The sequence below is a fragment of the Pangasianodon hypophthalmus genome, chromosome 3, assembly GCF_027358585.1.
Source record: "Pangasianodon hypophthalmus isolate fPanHyp1 chromosome 3, fPanHyp1.pri, whole genome shotgun sequence".
NCBI lineage: Eukaryota > Metazoa > Chordata > Actinopteri > Siluriformes > Pangasiidae > Pangasianodon > Pangasianodon hypophthalmus.
In genome coordinates this window covers 20685900-20707576 of record NC_069712.1, presented here as the reverse complement: position 1 = coordinate 20707576, position 21677 = coordinate 20685900, and the positions used below count along the sequence as shown (strand labels likewise).

The 21677-nt window shown below is 38.5% G+C and overlaps 1 protein-coding gene across 1 annotated transcript; it reads left to right on the top strand.

The window, feature by feature from the left end:
• Positions 1 to 5912: 5912 nt before the first annotated feature.
• Positions 5913 to 21527, top strand: gabra2a (gamma-aminobutyric acid type A receptor subunit alpha2a). Its single transcript, XM_026932247.3, has 10 exons — positions 5913 to 6179; positions 6724 to 6807; positions 7201 to 7316; positions 9510 to 9577; positions 18005 to 18225; positions 18305 to 18387; positions 18806 to 18949; positions 19107 to 19259; positions 19455 to 19657; positions 20329 to 21527. Exons 2-10 carry the CDS (start codon positions 6737 to 6739, stop codon positions 20623 to 20625), a joined length of 1356 nt encoding a protein of 451 aa, XP_026788048.1. The 5' UTR covers positions 5913 to 6179; positions 6724 to 6736; the 3' UTR covers positions 20626 to 21527.
• Positions 21528 to 21677: the final 150 nt, after the last annotated feature.

The following is a 21677-nucleotide window of genomic DNA, read 5'->3' as shown; positions in this document are numbered from 1 at the left end:
TCTTATCTTGGTTACTAGCAGTACTAAACAATACTTACAAGAATGAACACACAAAAACACTTGCACGTGCGAAGTTGTGAATGCATTAAAGATTAAGGGAAAGGTTACAGGAAGTAATCATTTTGAATATTTAAATACATTGCACATTTTAATACCTTTATCTTACTTTATTTGCACTTCTAAATGACCTAAAGGATAGCACATATGCAGTAGATACATGTTGGAGATAAAAACATATGGTAAAAATGCAAACTGTTTGACATGGCTCAATATTAAATGAAATCAGGCCTGAAATATCAGTTAATCTATGACAAAAATTCAGTGCTGTAAGACGTCTTGCTCAGATTTGCATCTATTTTTCTTTATTGTGGAGCTAATGGGAAACAAAAGCTATTTTTGTAGAAATCTTTGTAGGGACAAAATTTTATTAAAATGGAAAAAAACAAACAAACAAACAACAACAACAAAAAAAACCCAAACAACAATAACAAAAAAAAAAAAAAAAAACCTAAAAGGACCAAATGTTACCTTTTGGTATAGCAATGGAATATTGAGTCAACAATGATTTATGGTCATCTTTGTAATGTTTCAGCTACTTTCGTTTTCACTGGTTTCTTCACTTAAAAAGATTCAGTGGCCTCACTTTCTGTGCTGGTAAATGGAGAGTGTTGTGAATTCATTAATGTGAAATAAAATCTATCAATATATGCTAACTCACATTAGACAAACAGGGACATTGCCTGACCCAGTTTTTTATTTTTATTGGGGCACAATCCCCAGTACAAAACAAAACAAATAATTTCACTTAACGTACATATTGAGTGCATTTTTGAGAAACAACAACATGCTGTTTTATAGCCACATTAGGCCTGGTTTATACTTGAAGCATGACTTTGCATGCGCATGCAGCGGCAATGCAAGCAGTATTATTCACATACTCGCCTGTGTGCTTTATGTACATCTGGAGCATTAAAAGTGACATCCACTATAGCATGTTAGAATCAAAACATTCCTGTCTATTTAATGTACATCAATGATAAACACAACGGCAAGCTCTCTGTCTGTCTGTCAAATATTTGTGCCATCGCCGTAATTGTTGTCATTAGCTTCCTCATGGAGGAAAAAAGGTTTGAGTATATCTGTTTTACTTCTCACTGAGCACTTTAGGAACATTATGCTAACACTGGGAATGGCCTCCCTTTGCTCTCAAAACAGCCTCAGTTCTTCATGGCATGGATTCCACAAGATGTTGGAAACATTCTTTTGAGATTCTGGTCCATGTTGGCATGAGTGCAATTCCTGCAGGTGCACTTTCATGCTGCGAATCTCCTGTTCTACCACATCCCAAAGGTGTTCTATTGGATTCAGATTCGGTGACTGGGAAGGCCACTGAAGAACTCATTGAACTCATTGTCATGTTCATGAAACCAGTTTGAAACAACTTTTGCTTTGTGACATGGTGCGTTATCATGCTGGAAGTAGCCATTAGAAGATGGGTAAACTCTGGTCATGAAGGGATGCAGCTGGTCAGCAACAATACTCAAATAGGATATGGCATTCAAATGATTAACAGGTCCAAAGTGTCCCAATAAAACATTCCTCACACCATTACACCATCTGGACTGTTGACACAAAGCAGTTTGGATCCATGGATTCATGTTGTTGGCACCAAATTCTGACCCTACCATCTGTGTGCCTCAGCAGATTCATCAGATCAGGCTAGGTTTTTCCAGTCTTCAGCTGTCCAGTTTTGGTGAACCTGTGCCCACTGCAGCCTCAGCTTTCTGTTCTTGGCTGACAGAAGTGGAACCCGACATAGTCTTCTGCAGTTGTAGCCATCTGTCTCAAGGTTCAACATGTTGTGCATTCTGAGATGCTTTTCTGCTCACCATAATTGTACAGAGTGGTTATCTGAGTTACTGTAGCCTTTGTGTCTGCTCAAACCAGTCTGACCATTCTCCATCGACCTCTCTCATCAACAATGTGTTTCTGTAGAACTGCAGCTCACTGGATGTTTTTCCTTTATTGCAGATTCTGAGTAAACTCTAGAGACTGTTCTGCATGAAAATCCTAGGAGATCAGCAGTTGTAGAAATACTCCAACCAGCCCGACTGGCACCAACAATCATGCCACAGTCAAAATCACTGAGGTCACATTTTCTCCCCATTCTGATGGTTGATGTGAACATTACCTGAAGCTGCGGGCCCGTATCTGCATGATTTTGCCACAATGGCATTCAACTAACTACCGGTAGTGGTACTGGCCCTCATTTCATCTCTACTTATACGGATGCACCAATGCTTTAGTCTTTTAGTCTGTCCAGCTCTCAATCACCTTCACATCTGTATACTCTGCTCAAACAGATCAGCTTTCAAAGCTTCAACTTTCAAGCTAATACCAGCATCAACACCATCGTTCTTGTCATTTTGTAGATTGATAACAAGTCTCTGCTGTAACTCAGTGCAGATGTGTCAAACAGCTGAAAAAACATTGTGGAACTTTGAGTCCTTAGAGTTTCTACTACTTCTAAACTGGATTTCTCACTAACCTGACACTGAATGTTGCTGGAAAATAGTGAGTGAAAAAAAGAAGCTTTTATAGTTGAGATCTCTGAATTATTTTCCCCTGTTAAATACAACTGTAACTGTGCTAGCAAGAGTGATGCATTAGCAAAAGTGGTGTTTCATATGTGTGTGTTTTTTCGTTTGCATCTGTCCTATACTGTAATGAATAACAGTGCTATAGCATATCTAGAAAAAAATACAAAAAACAGTTTTGTAGATATAGCATTTTTATTGTATAGTTCATCCCATCCAAGAAAATGGCAAAATTTTTTGATGACTCATCCTGTACTAGTCCTGCCCCCAGGGGTGGATATTGTTCTACAGTAGCAGCTGGTTTGCAGTAAACAAATACACTTTCCATTTGCCAAAACTTTTCCATTCTTTGGTTGAGAAAAAAATGTTTATATTTGGGCCCTAAGAGAAAACTTACTCAACTTATAGCACCTGAAAAATGACCACAGGCTACTTAGCATAGTGAACAGTTAGAACTAAGGAAAATCTCTTCTTCGTTGTTTGTTATTGTCTGAGTTGATAGGTCTGAAAAGAACTGTAGGTGATTGACATTTAGACCTTTAAAGTTAACAGTCTGCTGTTGTCATAGCTAGTAATATAAGCTAGCAACCCAACATGTGTTAGCCTAACACTTCTTACTCTAGATATTAGCTAGCTAGCTAGTCAGTTAGCCACTAACTTTTTCCATTCCTATTACATCAACAAGCAAGACAAATTGACTAAATCCAATTAATTAGCATTCATTTCTTATTTGTGTTTTCAGGTCAGTTTCTCTTCTGCTTATTTCTTTTTGTGTTTTTCCACCCCAGATATATATGAATGCTTCATGATTGAGGCTTCTTCCCGATCGTCTGATGTTGATGCAAGTTTATTCTTTAGGATAAACCCCATCAGATGAACCATCTCATTTTCAACGGGGTCCTAACATACAATACAAATATTAAAATAAAAAAACTAAACTAAAACAAAAATAGTAAATAATCTACACACAGACATAAAAAGTACATTGGTAGACACAACCACTAAATGGTCACAAAGAGGCCATGAACAAATGTTTGCCCAGCAATGATATAAAAAAATGCAGTGTATTAAATATTGTATATAGATATAGATATAGCATCATCTGAAGCATGTACAATTTGTCTCAAAATAAGAACACAAGCATGTAAAATGATGTCAAAGATTGTATATTTGAAGGTAAATTATTCCAATCTGAAGGAGCTTTATATATAAATGCTTTCTTCCCAATTACTTTTCTGACCGTAGGAATGGAAAAGAAACATTGTAGTTGGCTCAAACATGTATGGCATAACTCCAGAAATACACAGCATCAAATGCTACTGATTGTAAATTAGTCAAGCTGTTTCAAAAAGAAATAATTCAGTATATATAGAATCATGGCTCTTTCATGGGGACTAAGTACTATTTTAATAAAAATTACACAGCTGTAAATACTTTTTATTGCTCTATCATACGTTATACATTATAAAACAGATTTTTTTGTATGAAAATTTTATTTGCCTATTTCATTCTTGATTTTAAACCTTCCATCCATAACTCATTAACTAAAGACTAGTGGTGTGTTTATGCTAAGCTAATGAAAACATTTTTCAGACATGATGCATATGGCTGGGTGAGAAGGTTGACTTAGTTCTTGTCTCTTGTTGTTCTACAGATCCTGGCCAATCATGTTGTTATGGTGTGCTTATGGCTAACTTTATTACAGGCATAATTTAGCAATGTTATGTTAATTGGTATGGTGGAAGTACTGCAGGCTAACATGAGAGCATTATGTTTTGTAGGCCGCTGTAATGTGTAACACCACAAACAGACCATCAAGTCATCACGGGACTTCCATCCTGCTACACACATACATATGGAAACCCCAGTTGCCACATTAGCTGCTGTTGCAAGCTAGTACGACACGTAAACGCCACTGCCTCATTAGTAGGGATGAGATTCGCTCATAATCCAATGCAAATTTATGGAAAGAAGCACCTCTGCCATTTATGTTCCACTGATTTTCACAAAATTTGCTTTGTTACAGATATGATCATTTTATCATAATTTTCTGCATTTCTGTATTAATGTAAATGTTCATGAACTGAAAGTCTGTATCATTTTAACTGTATTTACAAGTAATCAGTAAATTTGATCAGTTTGAAAAGATGTGGTTGGCTGGATTCATGCTCGTAGGAAGCATATGATAGCCTTCAGCTTCCCCGGGTGGTAGCTGTAGTATGATAGCTGTAGTATGTAGTATAGATGGCTGATGGGTGGGGATGGGCCAACACTGTAATAAATACAACTAAGCAATAGTTTGCCAAATGTGAAAACATCTGTTGTTACAATATGTTTGTGGTTTAAATTTGGTCTGATACGTTTTCTTACATTGGGTGGAACTGGTTTCAATTCTTGATTACTTTTTGAATTTAAAGTGACATCCTGAGTTCTGTGAACAAAGATCAGTCTGTTGTGAGGATAAAGTGTTGTGGGAAAGTTATTTTTGCCTCGTGGATTCCATGAGAACGGAATCTGCCAACCTTGACCAGTTGATTAATCTTCTCAGTCAACTGTCAGTTAACTGTATAGTTAACTGTCTAAAATGATTTTATTATTCATTCTTGGAAAGAAAAATATAGAAATTGAAGAGAGTTCAAAAACATCTTTTCTAACATTAGGCCCTGCTAGCTAGATAGTTTTTTTTTCTCAGTGACTTAATACCCTTTTGCTAAGGCCATAGCTAAACGCATTCTTGTTTATCATGTTCTACATATCTTTCATGGTTATTCGTAAAAGTAGCCTAATGATTAAAAAAAAATTTGACTACTACACCTTTAAATATCTGGAGAATTATATTATAATGATGCATTTTATTTGCACGATGCTTTTTCTGTGTGGGAAAGTGTTCTACGTGACTGTCTCTAAATGCTCTAAAATTAACATTTTAAATGAAACCACAGACAATGCCTCATATTTCAGATGCATGCCTGAGTGCATATACAGTGAACGTCTGGAATGCAGACTTTGCTTCATTATCCAGAAGTAATGTCTCTGAGACGACTTCAATAAGAGCAAGCGCCCTTTAAATACACGTTTCAGCCCTATCGACACGTGCACATAAAGTATGGTTCATATTCTGACGACTTATTTTACTATAATTTAACCTGTAGATTTTGGTTAAGTGCACTTTCAGCGTTTTTTTTTTTTTTTTTTTTTTTTTTGGTGTAGCATAACGTTAATTAGCTGAAGTATTAATTATGTCAGTGGAAGGGAAACATGAAAACAGTAGGAGAAACGTGTGTGTGCGTGCGTGCCTGCGCGTGCGCGCGCGCGCTTTAGAACCCGGCGTTTCTCGCGTGGTTCTCGAGCGCGAGCACTGAGCGCTGTGCACACTTCCCGCTCCCGCGCGCGGCGCTTGCTTACAGGTGGGCTCTGTGCTGAAGCTGGAGGACGCGCGAGCTGGTTTGGGGATTGAAAACAACTACACTAACCTGGAGGAAAGACTTTACAGCTGTGATACAGTTGCATCCGCGCGCACATCTTCCCTCATCAGATTCTCCTGGGCAGAAGCGAGGAGACACACTCCTCAGTCCTCGGCAGGTAAAACTCTGTGTTCAGCATGGGTAGAGTTGAATCAGTATTGTAGCATGGGGTTAATTTCAGCACTGCAGGAGTTCAGTATGACTTAATTCAACTTGCTCTGGTTTTACTGTCTAATAAACAAACGTCGTAATTGAAGGGGACAGAAGGCGTCAGATTTAATTCCTGGATGGGAGATTTTGTAGCTCAGACTGGAAGATAAGTTAAAAGCTTAATTAAGACCACTTGAAACTGAGAACAGTGCACACTGTGCGTTGGAAGTCAGCACAGCCAATGCAACTAAATTTACAATCCTTTTTAAAGCCTATTTATTTATCATCCTGCTGCGTTTCAGTCTGAATGAGCCAAAAATCAGTCTGATTTATAGCTTTTGGCTTGTGTTTCTGTGCTCCTGTGTTTTTTTTTTTCTGTATCGTAGAAATGTTTGTTCTGAATGACCTTTATATATCTAGTTTCTATGTGTGCCAAATTAAAATCTTTAAAAAAATTTTTTTTCAATTTTTTCCATTTTTTAAATTTATTTATTTTTTGTTCATAATTACAGGGCTTGTTGAGAAATGAATGGACGATATTTTCGCTTCTATGGATTCTTGATCTACCTGATGTTAAATGGAGTCTGGCAGACAAGGTGAGTGCAGTGTTTTTGGTCTTGAGGGACTGGCATAATGACTAATTAATAAATGCATATATAATTAAATATGACTTGATATAAGATGAAGAATTTAGTATCCCCCTCTTCTATAAAATAGGAGTGAGCTAAAAGAGGTGACCCTGGCCATTGCTGGGTTCTCACCAGTTATATACTGTGCTGAATCAAATCACTTGTTTCTGGATTCTATTCCATCAGTCTGGCCATGCATCTTAGTTGTACTGGAGAAACTGAGGACAGATTGTGCATGTTAGTACTATTGACAGATCTTTGGTACTTTATGATTATATACGAAGGTGTGAGATGTTAGAGACAGTGCTGAAGAGAGTGTATGAATGTTTAATAGTGTGTTTTTCTTGGCAATATATGAAGGTCAAAATCAGATGTGTCTGGTTCAGAGGCTTTCAAAAACAACATCACACTTTTTACAAGAATCCTGGACCGACTTTTGGATGGCTATGATAACAGGCTGAGACCAGGTCTTGGAGGTGAGTGACATTGCACTTAAAGTGCCTTGCTACTAGACTGGTGGCTCACGTCATATCTGTAGACTTCAGATCAAACTGTTTAAGCAAAGCGGATTGTTGCATTTGCAAGCCATATGCCTTTATAGAGCCATGATTATTCTATATGAACTATTATTGTGTTCTATATTAATGCTATATGACTGCACACTTTTAATGAGTGTACAAATACGATGCAGCTTGTAAATTGATAAATGCGTGAGGATACATCAATTTCACATTGAACCTAAATGGAACTTCCTTTATGAAATATATATATAAAATTATTAAATTCTGATTCATTTGGATGTAGAGTAAGGTGACAAATTAAAGGAACAACCTGAATAAATAAGTTGAAAAACAAGCTCATATGCTTCCAGACAGGTTTACTGCAATTTACAATTAACCCCAAATAACAAATCACCTCCTGTGTTCTGTTACATGTATAAAAATGCTGAGTAAGTGCAGTTCACCTCGATTTTGGATTAAGATGGAAAGAGAAAAAGTGACTTTGGGTTCGTTATTGGGACATGATTTCAGTCACAAAGACTCTTCTGATGGCTGTGTTTCAATAAGAACAGTGTCTAAAGTGACATCTGCATTTAGAGCCATAGGAAAGATCAGTAAATAGGGTGTGGTTGAAAGGATGCATTCGGTGACCGTGATGCTTGTGCACAGAAGATAAGAACTATTCTTCAAGAGACTGAGAATGTGAATGCAGGACTTAATCAGAATAATAGCAATAATTATACAGAGAGAGAGGTATTATATTTTGCAGTGCATAATCCCCTCATTATGAAGACAAATGCATATTTGAGAATTCAGTGGTACACATAGCACAGGAGTCATCCATCACCGTCTTCTCAGCAATTAGGTGAGTGCATGTGTGTTATACAACAACAGAACAGCACAGGAACGAACGAGTGACCCTTACAACCAGGGGGTTTGTTATGCTTTAGGGTTATTTTGCTGTGATGGTTTGGGTCCACTTGCTGTCTTAGGAGGGAAAGGTCACTGCAAATCAATACAAAGTTATTCATGTTTGATCATGACGGATCATGTTTATCCTATGGTGAAACCTTTCTGTCCTGATGGGAGTGGTCTCATCCAGGATGACAGTGCCCCACTGGCAGGACACTAGATCTCACTGCATGGTTTAACAAGTATGAAAATGGTGTAAATTATATGATACACAGTCCTTAGATCTCAAGCCAATTGAACACCTATTGAGGATCATAACAGATTTGGACTAATTTGTTAGACAGCCCTCTGCATCACCATTATCAAAACAACAGTTGTGGGAATTTTTTTGGAAGAACAGTGTTCATCTTGTACTGTGTGTGTGGTATCTGTGTGATGATTTTATTTTAACATATTGTCGGAGTATTCTCAGAAAACAAACAAAGAGGAGAATAAAACATGAAAGTCCCAATTATCATTATTAACCCTGACTTGGTTTTGAAGTTTGGTAATAGATATAGGAATTTCTGTGATGTTTGCTGTGACTACATATCAAAACATGCTCATCAACATTGATTGCAATCACTGTAGCATTCAAAAATAATTGGGTGAGTTTTTTTTTATTAAAAATGCAAACATTTGCTTGCATAGGCATGCACACGCACACTCACTCACACACACACACACACACACACACACGAAATCAATGCAGAGGTACAGATAGGTGAAGAAAAAAGTGGTAACTCTGTCATGCTTTGGGGGCATTTGCTGGCATGGTACAGCAAATCAATACAACATTATACTGACTGATCCCCTTTTACCTATGATGAAACATTTCTATCTTAATGGGAGTAGTCTCTTCCAGAATAACAATGTACCCATTGACAGGGCATGAGGGCTCACTGAATGGTTAGATGAGGATGAAAATGCTGAAAATTCTATGCTATGACTTTGGCAGTCAACAGATCAAATCATCAAATGAGGAAGAAATATCTTTTAGAAGAATGGTGTTCCATCCTTGTATAATCAGTGCCAAGGAGCACTGAAGCTATTCTGTTGGCTTGTGGTGACCAGAACTAAGACACTTTAAGTTGGTTTTTCCTTTAATTTCATGACTTAGTCATTGCTGTGTTCTCCAGGTTAATAAGGAAACAACATTTCTAGTTTCCAAGCTTCCCATTGTCACTGATGACGAGTTTATTGCTCATTTTTTTGTAGATCGAGTGACTGAGGTAAAGACTGATATTTACGTGACCAGTTTTGGGCCAGTATCAGATGCAGACATGGTAAATATATATTTTTATTTGTCAGTAATCACATGTATGATATTGAATTGATATTGTGTATGTCTTTCTGTATTATTTCACTTTCTCATTTCTCCCTGTCTGTCTCACGGTCCCACTTGTCTGTTCATAGTACTAATTTCTGCTACATGCCTAAAAGCTTTTCCAGAAACCCATTTCACTCTGTTTCACAGGCTCTCTGCTTTCAGATATTTAGAATAAAGCAGATTAGAGGTTTCCATGAAAACAAGGTATTGACTGGACAATGGTATTCAATGACCCCTTCATACACTGACACAGACTGTGTCAGAGGGAGGGCATCTGAGCTCTAAGACCTCCATTATTCCTGCTCCTCTTTGTACAGTGGTGTATTTCAGCTGTAGAGCATTTGAATCTCCTTGTTGCATTACTGAATAATATTCAATGATAGTATTACTGTGATTTTACAAAATGTGAGTTACAGTGACCCTTAATAGTAGAACCCAGAAACACGTAATGGGCCATTTAACAAAGTAGTCTATGGTGTTATAAAGGAGGATGCATAGAGCCATGTTGGGGAAGGAGTGGAAGGATGAGAATGCATCTTTTTTCTGTTTTCATGAAATGTATCAGTAAGCCAGAGCAATTAATTTAAAAATATGTGGACACAGTGGGTGTGCGGAAATGTGATAAATAAAATCACTAGGCAATCTGTACAATTAAACTGAGAAGTGTGAAGTGCTCAGGTAGTTTGGGTGGATGTCAGACAGTAGTAAGTGGTGATGACAAATTTGTTATTTAATCATTTAAGGCAACAATAGGCAGACTATCTTGCCATATTAATAACATTGCCATAAAATTCCTTTATGACAGTTCAGCTGAAAATCATTAAAACACTAGATGCTAGTAATAGGGAGGAAATTACATTTTATCTTATAAAATGTATCCCATTCTGCATGTCTCCTGCAGTAAAACTCCAGTACTTCACAGGCTGTCACCTTGCTATCTCTATCGCTTGCTCTCAAACAGAAAAGAGGAAAATGTACAATTCCAGTCAGTTAATCCTGTTTCTCAACATAGTCACTGCTAGCCAATAAAATCAGTCAAACTAATTAATCAACATACCAACAAATATATATACAGTACCCTCCAAAAGTATTGGCATGGCAAGGCAAATACTTTTGTTTTTGCTATACATTGAAGACAAGAGCTTGAGATCAAAAGAAGAATATGAGATACATCAGATACATCAGATACATCAGGTTCTCCCTTTAATCTCCACTTCAGGAGGTGAAATGCATGCTCAATTGAGCTAAGGTCTGGTGATTGACTTGGCCAGTCTAAAACCTTCCACTTTTTTCCCCCTAATGAAGTCCTTTGTTGGGTTGGCAGTGTGTTTTGGGTCATTGTCTATATTTCTGTTCTTGAAGCCATCTTCGAGCAGCGGATTGTGATACCGTCACCCCTGCCCTGTGGAGGTTGTTGGTGATGACTGTTGTTTTGGGGTTTTATTAACACAATGTTTGTCATCAGCTGCTGTTGTTTTCCTTGGCCAACCTGTTCGGTGTCTGGTTGTTAGTACACCAGTGGTTTCTTTCCTTTTTCCGAAAATTCCAAATTTTGCTATTCCCAATGCTTGTGCAATGGCTCTGATAGATTTTCCCTCTTTTCTCAGCTTCAAAATGACTTGCTTTTCTCCCATAGACAGCTTTCCGAACTTTAAGTTGGTTTAACAACAAATGCAGTCTTCATAGGCAAAACCCAGGGCTCAAACCAAGAGCAACATTAAAAATTGTTAATCAATTAATTAATCAATCAATCTAAAAGGGCATACCTGGGCATCAAGAAACACCTGTAGGTCACATGTTCCAATATTTTTGATCACTTGAAAAATGGGCGGGTTCAAACAAAAGGTGCCATGTTCTAAGCTTTTTAACACATCTAGATATAAATATCAGGAAACGAAAGCAGAAATTCTGATCTACCATCTGATATTCATCTTTAGATCCCAAATGTATAGCAAAAAAAAAAAAAAAAAGATTTGACCTTCCAATATTTTCAGAGTGGACTATATAAAATGTGCTGCACTGTATGTGTGTTATGTTAGTCATCTACGAATAAGCATGGAGTTTGTAAATGGAAAATATTTCAGGGGATTTAAAATTGAAAATCCACCCCCATGCTATGCCTCTGTTCAATCACACCAATCCTTATTCAGAATACTCAGAGGTTGTCAGATTTTTTTTTTTGTCTAGAGCTTTTGGGCAGTTGTTCAGTTGCATCTAGATTCAAAGAGACAGAGGTACAGCTTGATATTTAAGTGACCAGTGAAAATGTAAAAATGTAGTAAAATGTTCTTCATCTTCTTCTTTGTCAGTAGTCACGTGTGTGTCTCGATATTGTGTATATCTTTCTGTATTATTTTCTGTATCCTGTCTCCCTCTCTCTCACTCTCTGTTGTCTATTCATAGCACTGATTTCTGCTACATGCCTAAAAGCTTTTCCAGAAACCCATTTCACTCTGTTTCACAGACTTTCTTCTTTCAAATATTTATAATAAATAATTAAAAAACAAGCATTTTCCTTTTAAGATCAGAATCTGGGGATAGAAAATGCCATCTACAAAGCATTTATTTATTTTCTGTCAGTTGCAATAAGATGTCACATAAATGCAAAGGACTATAAAACAAATAAAATTTTTGCTAATATGATTATATTCAAATGAGCCAAAGGCAAAGATTTAAATAAAGATGTAATAATAGTCTAATATATTGTGAATATATTAAGGCTGTTTCTCATGATCAGTAAATGATCATGTAAATGATCAGTAAACGATCATGTAAATGATCCTAGTCATGATAATTACTTTAATCATGCAAATCACCTGTTTTCCGCAAACTCTTCCCCACATGTGCAACTTGCATTCGACTGTCCAAGTAGTGCAATGTCTGAGGTCTGAATACAAATGTGTGCAATTTCGATATTAACCTCTCACTATGCACAGTGCATATTAAGTCAACTAAGAATATGACCTTAAATTTGGAAATCAAACTAATCAAATATGAAAACTTAATAACTAAACTAAACAAAGTCTATATTTGGCACGAAACCTCTTTGCCTTTAAAATGCATCAGTAGTCTCAGGTACACTTCATGCAGTTTTATGAGAATACTGACGACTTTGCCTGTCACACTTGCTTTTGTTTTTGCTGGTAATTCCTAATAGCCAGCATTAATTTTTGTCTGACAAGTGGTCTATTATGTTATATGTTACTTTTTTTACTGACATACAAACACTTTTCTGTTGCATTTAATTTTTGTTGGAAGATTTTTGCACAGTACTATACTGTATATTCACCATGGAGGATGTGCCATTATGCATTCCAGAGATCCATTACAGATCTTCAAAATTATATTTTGTGTGTGTACATAGTTTGACAGGCTTTAATCATGGGTATTCCACATGTATACTATGGAGTGAGACTGAATACAAGCACCAGATGGGCTCGCATCTCATAGTACTGAAACTCTAGTAAAATGAACACCCTTCTGCGTTTGATCTTTGCTTGTTTGAGCCGATACCAAAAAGAGTTCCTTGACTGAGGCTATGCACCAGACATGCATCCAATGCAGCCAGTAAGCATTATACACTGCTATATTCATGCCAGGGAAATGTAGTCAAGAGGATGACAGGGGTCACTTCTAACTCTTTTAACAAATAAGGTTTGTAAACTGGTCTAGAACCACACCACTGGGTGAGCAGTTGCCACCTCTCAGTGGCATAAATCAAGCGTAATGATGCAACTCCTCTCTAAATCAGGTTTGAAGAAAGAATGGCTGCAGAACAATTCAGCTTGAATGCTGAGAGGGCACTATGTGCAGGTTGGTGGATTTTGCAGTGGAAGCCTGAAAACAGCTCTTATCCCCATTCTGGTTTGAGTGGAGCTGAGCATGATGTTGTCAGCCCTCCTGTGCCAGGACCAAGTATCAGGATATCAGGAATGGTTCTGCACCAGAGGTCTTATCGTGTACCTGAGACTAGCAGCAAGCTATTCCTGTGGAAGTAAGGGAAAATAGTCAAGCCAAGTATATCTTTATTGTTATCAGAACCATATACAAAGTGCAGTACACAGTGAGATGAAATAACATTTCTCCTGGACCCAACTTGCAAGATACATGTATGACATATACAATGCTGGCAGGACATAAATTAAGTGTAATATGAATGCATGCAGGGGGTCCCTGGAGGACTAGTGGTTAGGCCACAGCGCTCTCACCACCAGGGAACCAACCCCACATGATGGTGCACTCCCAGTACTGGTCCCAAGCCTGGATAAAATTGGGAAGGATTGCGTCAGGAAGGGCACCCCGTGTAAAAACTGTGCCAAATCAAATATGCGGACCAATGATCTGCTGTGGTGACCCCTAATGGGAGCAGCTGAAAGAAGAACACCAACAGCATGAATGCATGCAGGAAGGGTGTAATGGGAAACAGTGGGGTGAGTACACAGGGGGCAGTAGAGCAGAAACACTCCAATCCAAAAACATTTAATATGACAATATGACATTACAGTAAACACAACAAGGTTCATAGCTGTGACTTGAAGTGAAATGAAGTTTAAAGTGTCAGTGCAGTAATGGTTCTGAACATGAGATGAATGAAATTTAAAAGTGACAGTGCAGTATTGTGATTGTGAGTCAGTAACAAAGTGTCAGTGTAATATAAATGTAAGTCATTGCAAATAACAGCTGGACAGATGAAACAAGAACCATTGTCTTGTACGTCGTTATTGATTTAAGGTGTCCGTGCAGTGAGAGGGTGTTAGTTGGTACCCAGAGTGATGTTTGTGGAGGAGCAACGTAGTATTCAGGAGACTGACAGCAAGGGGGTAGAAGCTGTTACCCAGTCTGGCAGTCCTTGAATGAATGCTGCAGAACCTTCTGCCAGATGGCACAGGGGCAAATAGATTGTGGGAAGGGTGTGATTGTTTAGGCCTCCAGCATGGTGGATGCTGCATGAGTAGAAAATGTCCACACAAGGGGGTAGAGGTGCAGTGATGATGCATTCATGATGCTGTGTGAACTATCCACTATAGGATCTTGCAATCAGAGATGTTGCATTTCCCAAACCAGACAGTGGTGCAGCTGGTCAGGATGCTGTCTGTGCTGCCCATGTAGAATGTGGTGATGATGGGTAGAGGGATGTTTGCCTTCTTCAGGCACCAGAGGACATGCAGGCACTGCTGGTCTCTCTTGGCCAGGGAGCTGATGTTAGCTGTCCAGGTGAGGTTTTCCGTGATGTGAATACCAAGGAACTTGGTGCTCATCATTCTCTCTACTGTGAAGCCATTGATGCACAGAGGGCAGTACTCAGCACAGGACCTCCTGAAGTAAACAATCAGAGACAGTTTGTTGTTCTTGCACCAGACTGTGGGCTGTTCCACCTCTGTTTGTATGATATCTTATTGCTGTCACTGATGACCACTGTGGTATCTTCAGTGAACTTCACAATGTGATTTGAACTGGATGCCATAGTGGGTTAGCAGTGTGAACAGCAGTGGCCTGAGCACACAGCCCAGGGGGGCAAACTAATGGGGGTCTCTCAGTGAGGAAGTGCAGGATTCAAATATACAGCGAGGTGTTGGGGCACCACAGATAGTGTCCCGACCAGATGCATCACTGTCTGGTTTGGGAATTGCAACATCTCCAGTTGCAGGTATCAGTCAGCTACTGGGGGATGATTGCATTCAATACTGAACTGAGCACTATAAACAGCATTCTGATGTGTGTATTCTTCTTGTCGAGGTATATTAAGGCCAGGTGAAGAGCATACAATGTTGGATCCTTTGTGGAATGGTTGGGGCGGTGCACGAACTGCAGAGGGTTCAGTGTGGTGGGGAGTCTGGTCCTGATGTGATTCACGACCAGCCACTCAAAGCACTTCATGATGAATGGTGTGAGTGCTACAGGGCAGTAGTCCTGACAGTACAGACTTTGTCAGCACTTTGATGGTGGTAGCCTTAAAGCACTGTGGGATGACTGCTTGGCTCAGGGAGATAAAGATATCCATCAGGACATTAGCTAGCGGATCTGTGCAGTCTCTGTGCACTTTCCCAGGTACATTGCTTGGTTGAACTTCCCCAGTCTGATGCCGTGGGACAAGGTTCTCATTGTCCTGAGCTCTGCCTCATCACCTGCTCTAAATGCGGAGTACTGGGTCTTTCAGCAGTTTGTGGACCTCGGCTGTAAACCGTGACTTCAGTTTTGCACATTTGTACTTGTTGATGTAGCTAGTCACTGTAGCTGCTTATTGTGAGATGACCTTTGGTAGCAGCTGCTTTGAAGATACTCCAGTCAGTGCACTCAAAGCAATCCTGGTGTGCAGAAGTAGCTCCCCCTGGCCGAACTCTGATTTGTTTTGTGTCCGGTTTAGTGCGCTTCAGGAGTGGTGTGTAAGCTGGTGTTAGCAGGACTGAAACATGGTCTGAAGGTTCAAGGTGGGGGCAGGGTGCAGCTTTGTGAGAATGTGGGCTCAGCGGTTTGAAGTGTCTGACACTTGCGTCATGCCAAGCATGGATGAGTTTATAGTGCATGTGGTGAGGTTTCTGTAGTATGTCTCTATGGTAGATCTGCCTGAAGGAAAGTAGGAGGTATCTCATGTTGGGGGCCTGGTCTAAAATGGCCTTCTCCACTCCCTGTAGCCTCTGGCAGAACTGGTCCTGCCTTTTGACCTCAATGGGGTGCACATGACCTTCCATAAACATAACACTGTGGCCCATTACTCTTTCATATTTGTTGTGGAAACTACTTTCTCTCTTCTGTCCCTGGAGTTCTTGCCAAGGAACCTGTTGCCTCAAAGGGATTCTGGCACGAGAGAGAGAGAGAGAGAGAGAGAGAGAGAGAGAGAGAGAATTTACACATGTTTTTGGATGGTAAGAAAATGAATGAATATGACCAATAGATATGACAAATATTAGAAATAAATTTAAACTTTGTTTAACTAGCTCAATACATGAAAAACCCATTACCTAGCAATCACAATATTTCTTATTCAGTGTCAAATAATGTAAATAACCTCCTGGCCCCATTTCACCATTTAAATGTTTTCTTTTTTCTATTTGTCCCCGTATATTAACCTGGTTACACAATTACCCAAAACACAATCTGTTACTCATGCATTGTTAATTTTCACCATTTTTATATGCTGCATATGGCACTTGAAGGAATAGTCCAGGTTAATTGGCTCCACTCAAGACACTGGCTGAAGCACACACAAAAACTGCATTTTTGCATTAGAGATGTTTTTTTATTTTCCTCTTTTGTTGGTTGACATAATTGAGTGGATTATTGTATTGGGTTACCATTCATAAGGAAAACCATACATGTACTATTTTTTGGGCAGACAATATTTACATAATTTATTACATAATGTATTTATTACTTGATAATTTTATGTAGACTGATACCTTTTATGTTACCTGAATGATGTATTGATTAGGGTCTACGGTGTGCTGCCAGTGCTTTTGCTGCTTTTGTATTTGCATAGCCAATGTAGCTGAAGTCACCTAACCCACATTGCTTCGTCTCTCTCTTGCTCTACCTTTTGCCCCCCTTGTTTGTAAGTGTAAAATCGCCTATTATTGAATGGGAAGCAGGATGTTTTATGCATTCAATAGTGCAAACTAGTGAGGGAAAATAGTTTGCAACTATCACACATTTCACAATTTCATACAATTCAGGAGCTCAGTCCATGTTACTGTTTTGTAAGCAGCATTACTGTAATTCAGTGGACTGTACTCTTTGGTGGTTGGTAATGGTTATGTGTGGTAAATGAGAGCATGTGAATATTAGGTGCTCCTCTGGCAGATGGTAGATGTACCATAAATTTTACACAAGCTGAGTACAAATACAGCCCAGTTTTTTTTTTGGAGGTTACCTGCTAGCTATCAAACTCTTAGGGAAATTAACTCTTAGGGAAATTAACTTTTAAGTATTTACAGGAAACAAGGTTATTTTCCAATGCTGTTCTTTTCTCTCATTAGTTTATGTTACTGCTACTCTCTGTTCTCTCTTCTCACTCTCTTGCACCTTCCCAAGCTGCATTCATGTCACCATCAAATTGGAAAAACCTCCACTGATTTCCCTGAGTGGATTAATAAATAAAATGTGTTTTTTAATGGGACAAAAACTACTTGGGTGCTGGTCTCTGGTCAGGTTGCAGTGTCAAACTATCACCTCTACGTGGGAACTATTCTGTGAAAGAATCCTCTGCTATACTGAACAGGATTTCCCTGGGAATAAGTCAGTATAAGTCAGTATGAGTTTGGTTCCACTGAACTGAAGTCATGTGGAAGACACTCTAGTACAATGAATCTTCAAGCAACACTTGGTTGGTTTTTTCTGTTTACTGCATTGTCCATTGTTTAACACAGACTGTGTGTTCTACTGTCAGGAGTACACAGTGGATGTGTTCTTCCGTCAGCGCTGGACAGATGAGCGACTGAAGTTCCACGGGCCAATGAACATCCTGCGGCTCAATAATCTGATGGCCAGTAAGATCTGGACCCCCGACACCTTCTTCCACAATGGCAAGAAGTCTGTGGCGCACAACATGACCATGCCAAACAAATTACTGCGGATCATGGAGAATGGGACACTACTTTACACCATGAGGTATACAGTCTACACTCTGCACACATCAACCATTCTTTCATTCTGGTGTTCACTATGTTATTTAATGTGTGTGGTCCAGGCTGACAGTGCAGGCAGAATGTCCAATGCATTTGGAGGACTTCCCCATGGACTCTCATTCATGTCCACTGAAATTTGGCAGCTGTAAGATCAATTTTGTTTTTTTTTCCTACTACTCCACTATTTATGGTAGATTCCAAAAGATGCAGAATACTGTATATATTACCCCCCCAACATGTATTCTGTTATTCTACATGTACTATATATCTTTGACCAGACTGACTGCCATCCAGAGAATTTTGACATAATTTGAAAGTGATGGGAATTTGAATATAATTGCATTTTTTGCATGATTCTCCAGTTATCATTTTTTTTAACTTTAGACATTTTGTTGGAGGAATTCTGCAAATAAATCTGACGAAGACAAATTTGACCCTAACAAAATTTCTTCTATGATTAAATTCTTAACAGTACAATTCTCAATAGTTCAGATAATCCTTACGAAAACATGCTGCCTTATTAAGTAGTTTTGCTTTGTTGTGTTTGCTGCTTCTGTGTGTAGATGCATATACTCTGACAGAGGTGACCTATGTTTGGACAAGAAATGCCACGCTTTCAGTGGAGGTGGCTCCAGATGGATCAAGGTTAAACCAGTATGACTTGAGGGGCCAAACTGTTGGCAAAGAAACCATTAAATCCAGTACTGGTGAGTTCACATTAGTTACATTAGATACCTTAACTGTAAATTGTAAGGTACAGTATCTCTTACTGCTCCATTTATGAAAGTATGTTATACCTGAAAATCTGTAGGTATAACTCACGTCTCTCTCTCTCTCTCTCTCTCTCTCTTTTTCTCACTCTAGGGGAATATACAGTGATGACAGTTCATTTCCATCTGAAGAGGAAGATTGGATATTTTGTGATCCAAACTTACTTGCCCTGCATCATGACTGTCATTCTGTCCCAGGTTTCCTTCTGGCTTAACCGTGAATCAGTACCTGCTCGAACAGTTTTTGGTAGGTGATATATGTTGTTACTCTGAATTTATTGTTATGCGTTCATGGTGTACACTTTATGAAGGCAGATGTTGTTTTTATTTTTCACTGTGTTTCCTTTTAAACAATTTTAAAACTGTTGTTGAATATTAAACAGCTTTATAGTTCAGTATGAAATGCATGAATGAGGGTCTCTCTGGCCTATTGTCTGTCCAGGTGTGACTACAGTGCTCACAATGACCACTCTGAGTATCAGTGCTCGTAACTCGTTGCCCAAAGTGGCCTATGCCACTGCGATGGACTGGTTCATTGCTGTGTGCTATGCCTTTGTCTTCTCTGCCCTCATTGAGTTTGCGACAGTCAACTACTTCACCAAACGGGGCTGGGCCTGGGATGGCAAGAGCATTCTCAACGACAAGGTAACTGTGACTACACAGTTGAAAGAAGATCTGGCAGCTGTGAACAGATTTCTAAGAATGCACTCATGACTGCACATATTCAACTGATGTAAAAAGCCTATTCGGGGTGTGCATTACTGAATGTAGAATTTGAAGTAGAGTTTGCTTGTGCTTTTGATTCATTTTAAGACCTTGAAAAATCTATTTGAGAAGTTTATATTTCATGGGTGTTCAGTCCAAAAAAGTCTTGGTTTGATAAGCAATGGAGAGATACAGACCTTTTCGGGCATACAGTTATATGTATAAAACGTATAAATAAGTTAAAATAGTCAATAAATTTAACAATAAATTAGAGCACACAGCAGTGGCATACATATAAAATAATTTGATGCAAAATACACTTGTTAAGACTGTTTTCTTCTAGCTTTTAGTATCAAAATAATTATGAAACACTGTTCTCTGATTTGTGCCTGCATATTTTTTAAAAAGCAAGCTATCCTGTTTTAAAAATCATTTCAGGGTGATATTTTCCATACTGGTACTGCATAAATGTAACTACAATTATTTATAACTACTGTATTTTAAATGTCCTTATCATGTTATACCATATAGGAATGTTATCCCTCCAATTTAATTCTCACAAATTGATTTGTTAATTTGATTTATGTATTAATTGAGCAACATTTCCACAGAAAAATGAGGGCTCTGTTATGAAGAAGAACAACGCTTATGCAGTCGCTGTGGCAAATTATGCTCCCCACATCAGTAAGGATTCAGCTTTGCCCACTGTTTCCAAGAGCGCTCCATCAGAGCCCGCTAAAGCTCAGCCTGTGGCAAAAGAGAGCAAGAAGACCTTTAACAGCGTAAGCAAGATCGACCGCATGTCCCGCATCATCTTCCCTGTGCTTTTTGGCAGCTTCAACCTGGTCTATTGGGCTACATATCTCAACAGAGAGCCTGTCATTAAGAACATGGTTCCCTCTCACTGACCATTCCATTAAATATGAATATACACATCACCCCCACATACACACATAAACAGACATACACATTAAAATATTGCTTAGCTTTTGTACCTGTTTAGTACTGTGTTACGCTTTGCATTTTTGTCTTACTATTAAGAGTTTATACCATGTCCTTCATCTTTAAAACCACTTTCACTGCCAGGCCAATCTTCAGAATGATAACATGCCTTTTTTATTTGGTAAGGACTGTTGGTAAAAATTAAAACTTTATTTATTTTTATTTTATCAGACAACGATAAAGCATTTTTCTCACAAGATTCAATATTTTCACTTAATTTTTAATTGTACTTGTTTCCTTCCAATGTAATCTTAATTTTTAATTGTACCTGTTTCCTTCCAATGTAATATTCTTCTTATTATATATAGATACTATCTTGCCTCTTACATAATTGTGCCAATTTGGGAAGAGCAGGTAAAATATAGGGATTTTTCCCCCCCCTTTTTCCTTTTTTAAATACATGCAGTACAGTATGAGATGGTAGGATGAGAATGCTTAAGTTCTCATTCAATTGCCTAAATGTTGTTAGGAGGAAGGAAGAAGCCTGCCATCCTTTCCTCAGTAAAAGCACTGCCGATTATATCCTTAAGTGCCAAGGATGGCACATGGCACAGCTGGGATATTAATATTAGATGTAGTTTGTGCAGTCATTCTTAGAATAATTTCTCTTTCCCTTACTTGAATGTGACCTTAAAAAGAAAACAGCTCAGCACTCTGTCTGGGCCTGTGCCACTTAGATGCACTTAATGCAAATAACGTAGTTCAAATGTTTTTCAAATGAACTTACACTTCCATTATACATTTTAAGATAGATACAATTATGAACAAGTATTTTCAGCCAGATGTCTATCTTTTTCTAATGTCAAAATATGTTAGACAGAGCAATCTATTGTTAACTATTATGGCACTTTAGCATGAGTGCACACTAGCAAATTTCTGGCGCCCCATGTAGCATTTTCACACAAAATGTGGAACTTTATATATTTTTAAATCAGTTTGACACTGAAACACCCTACTG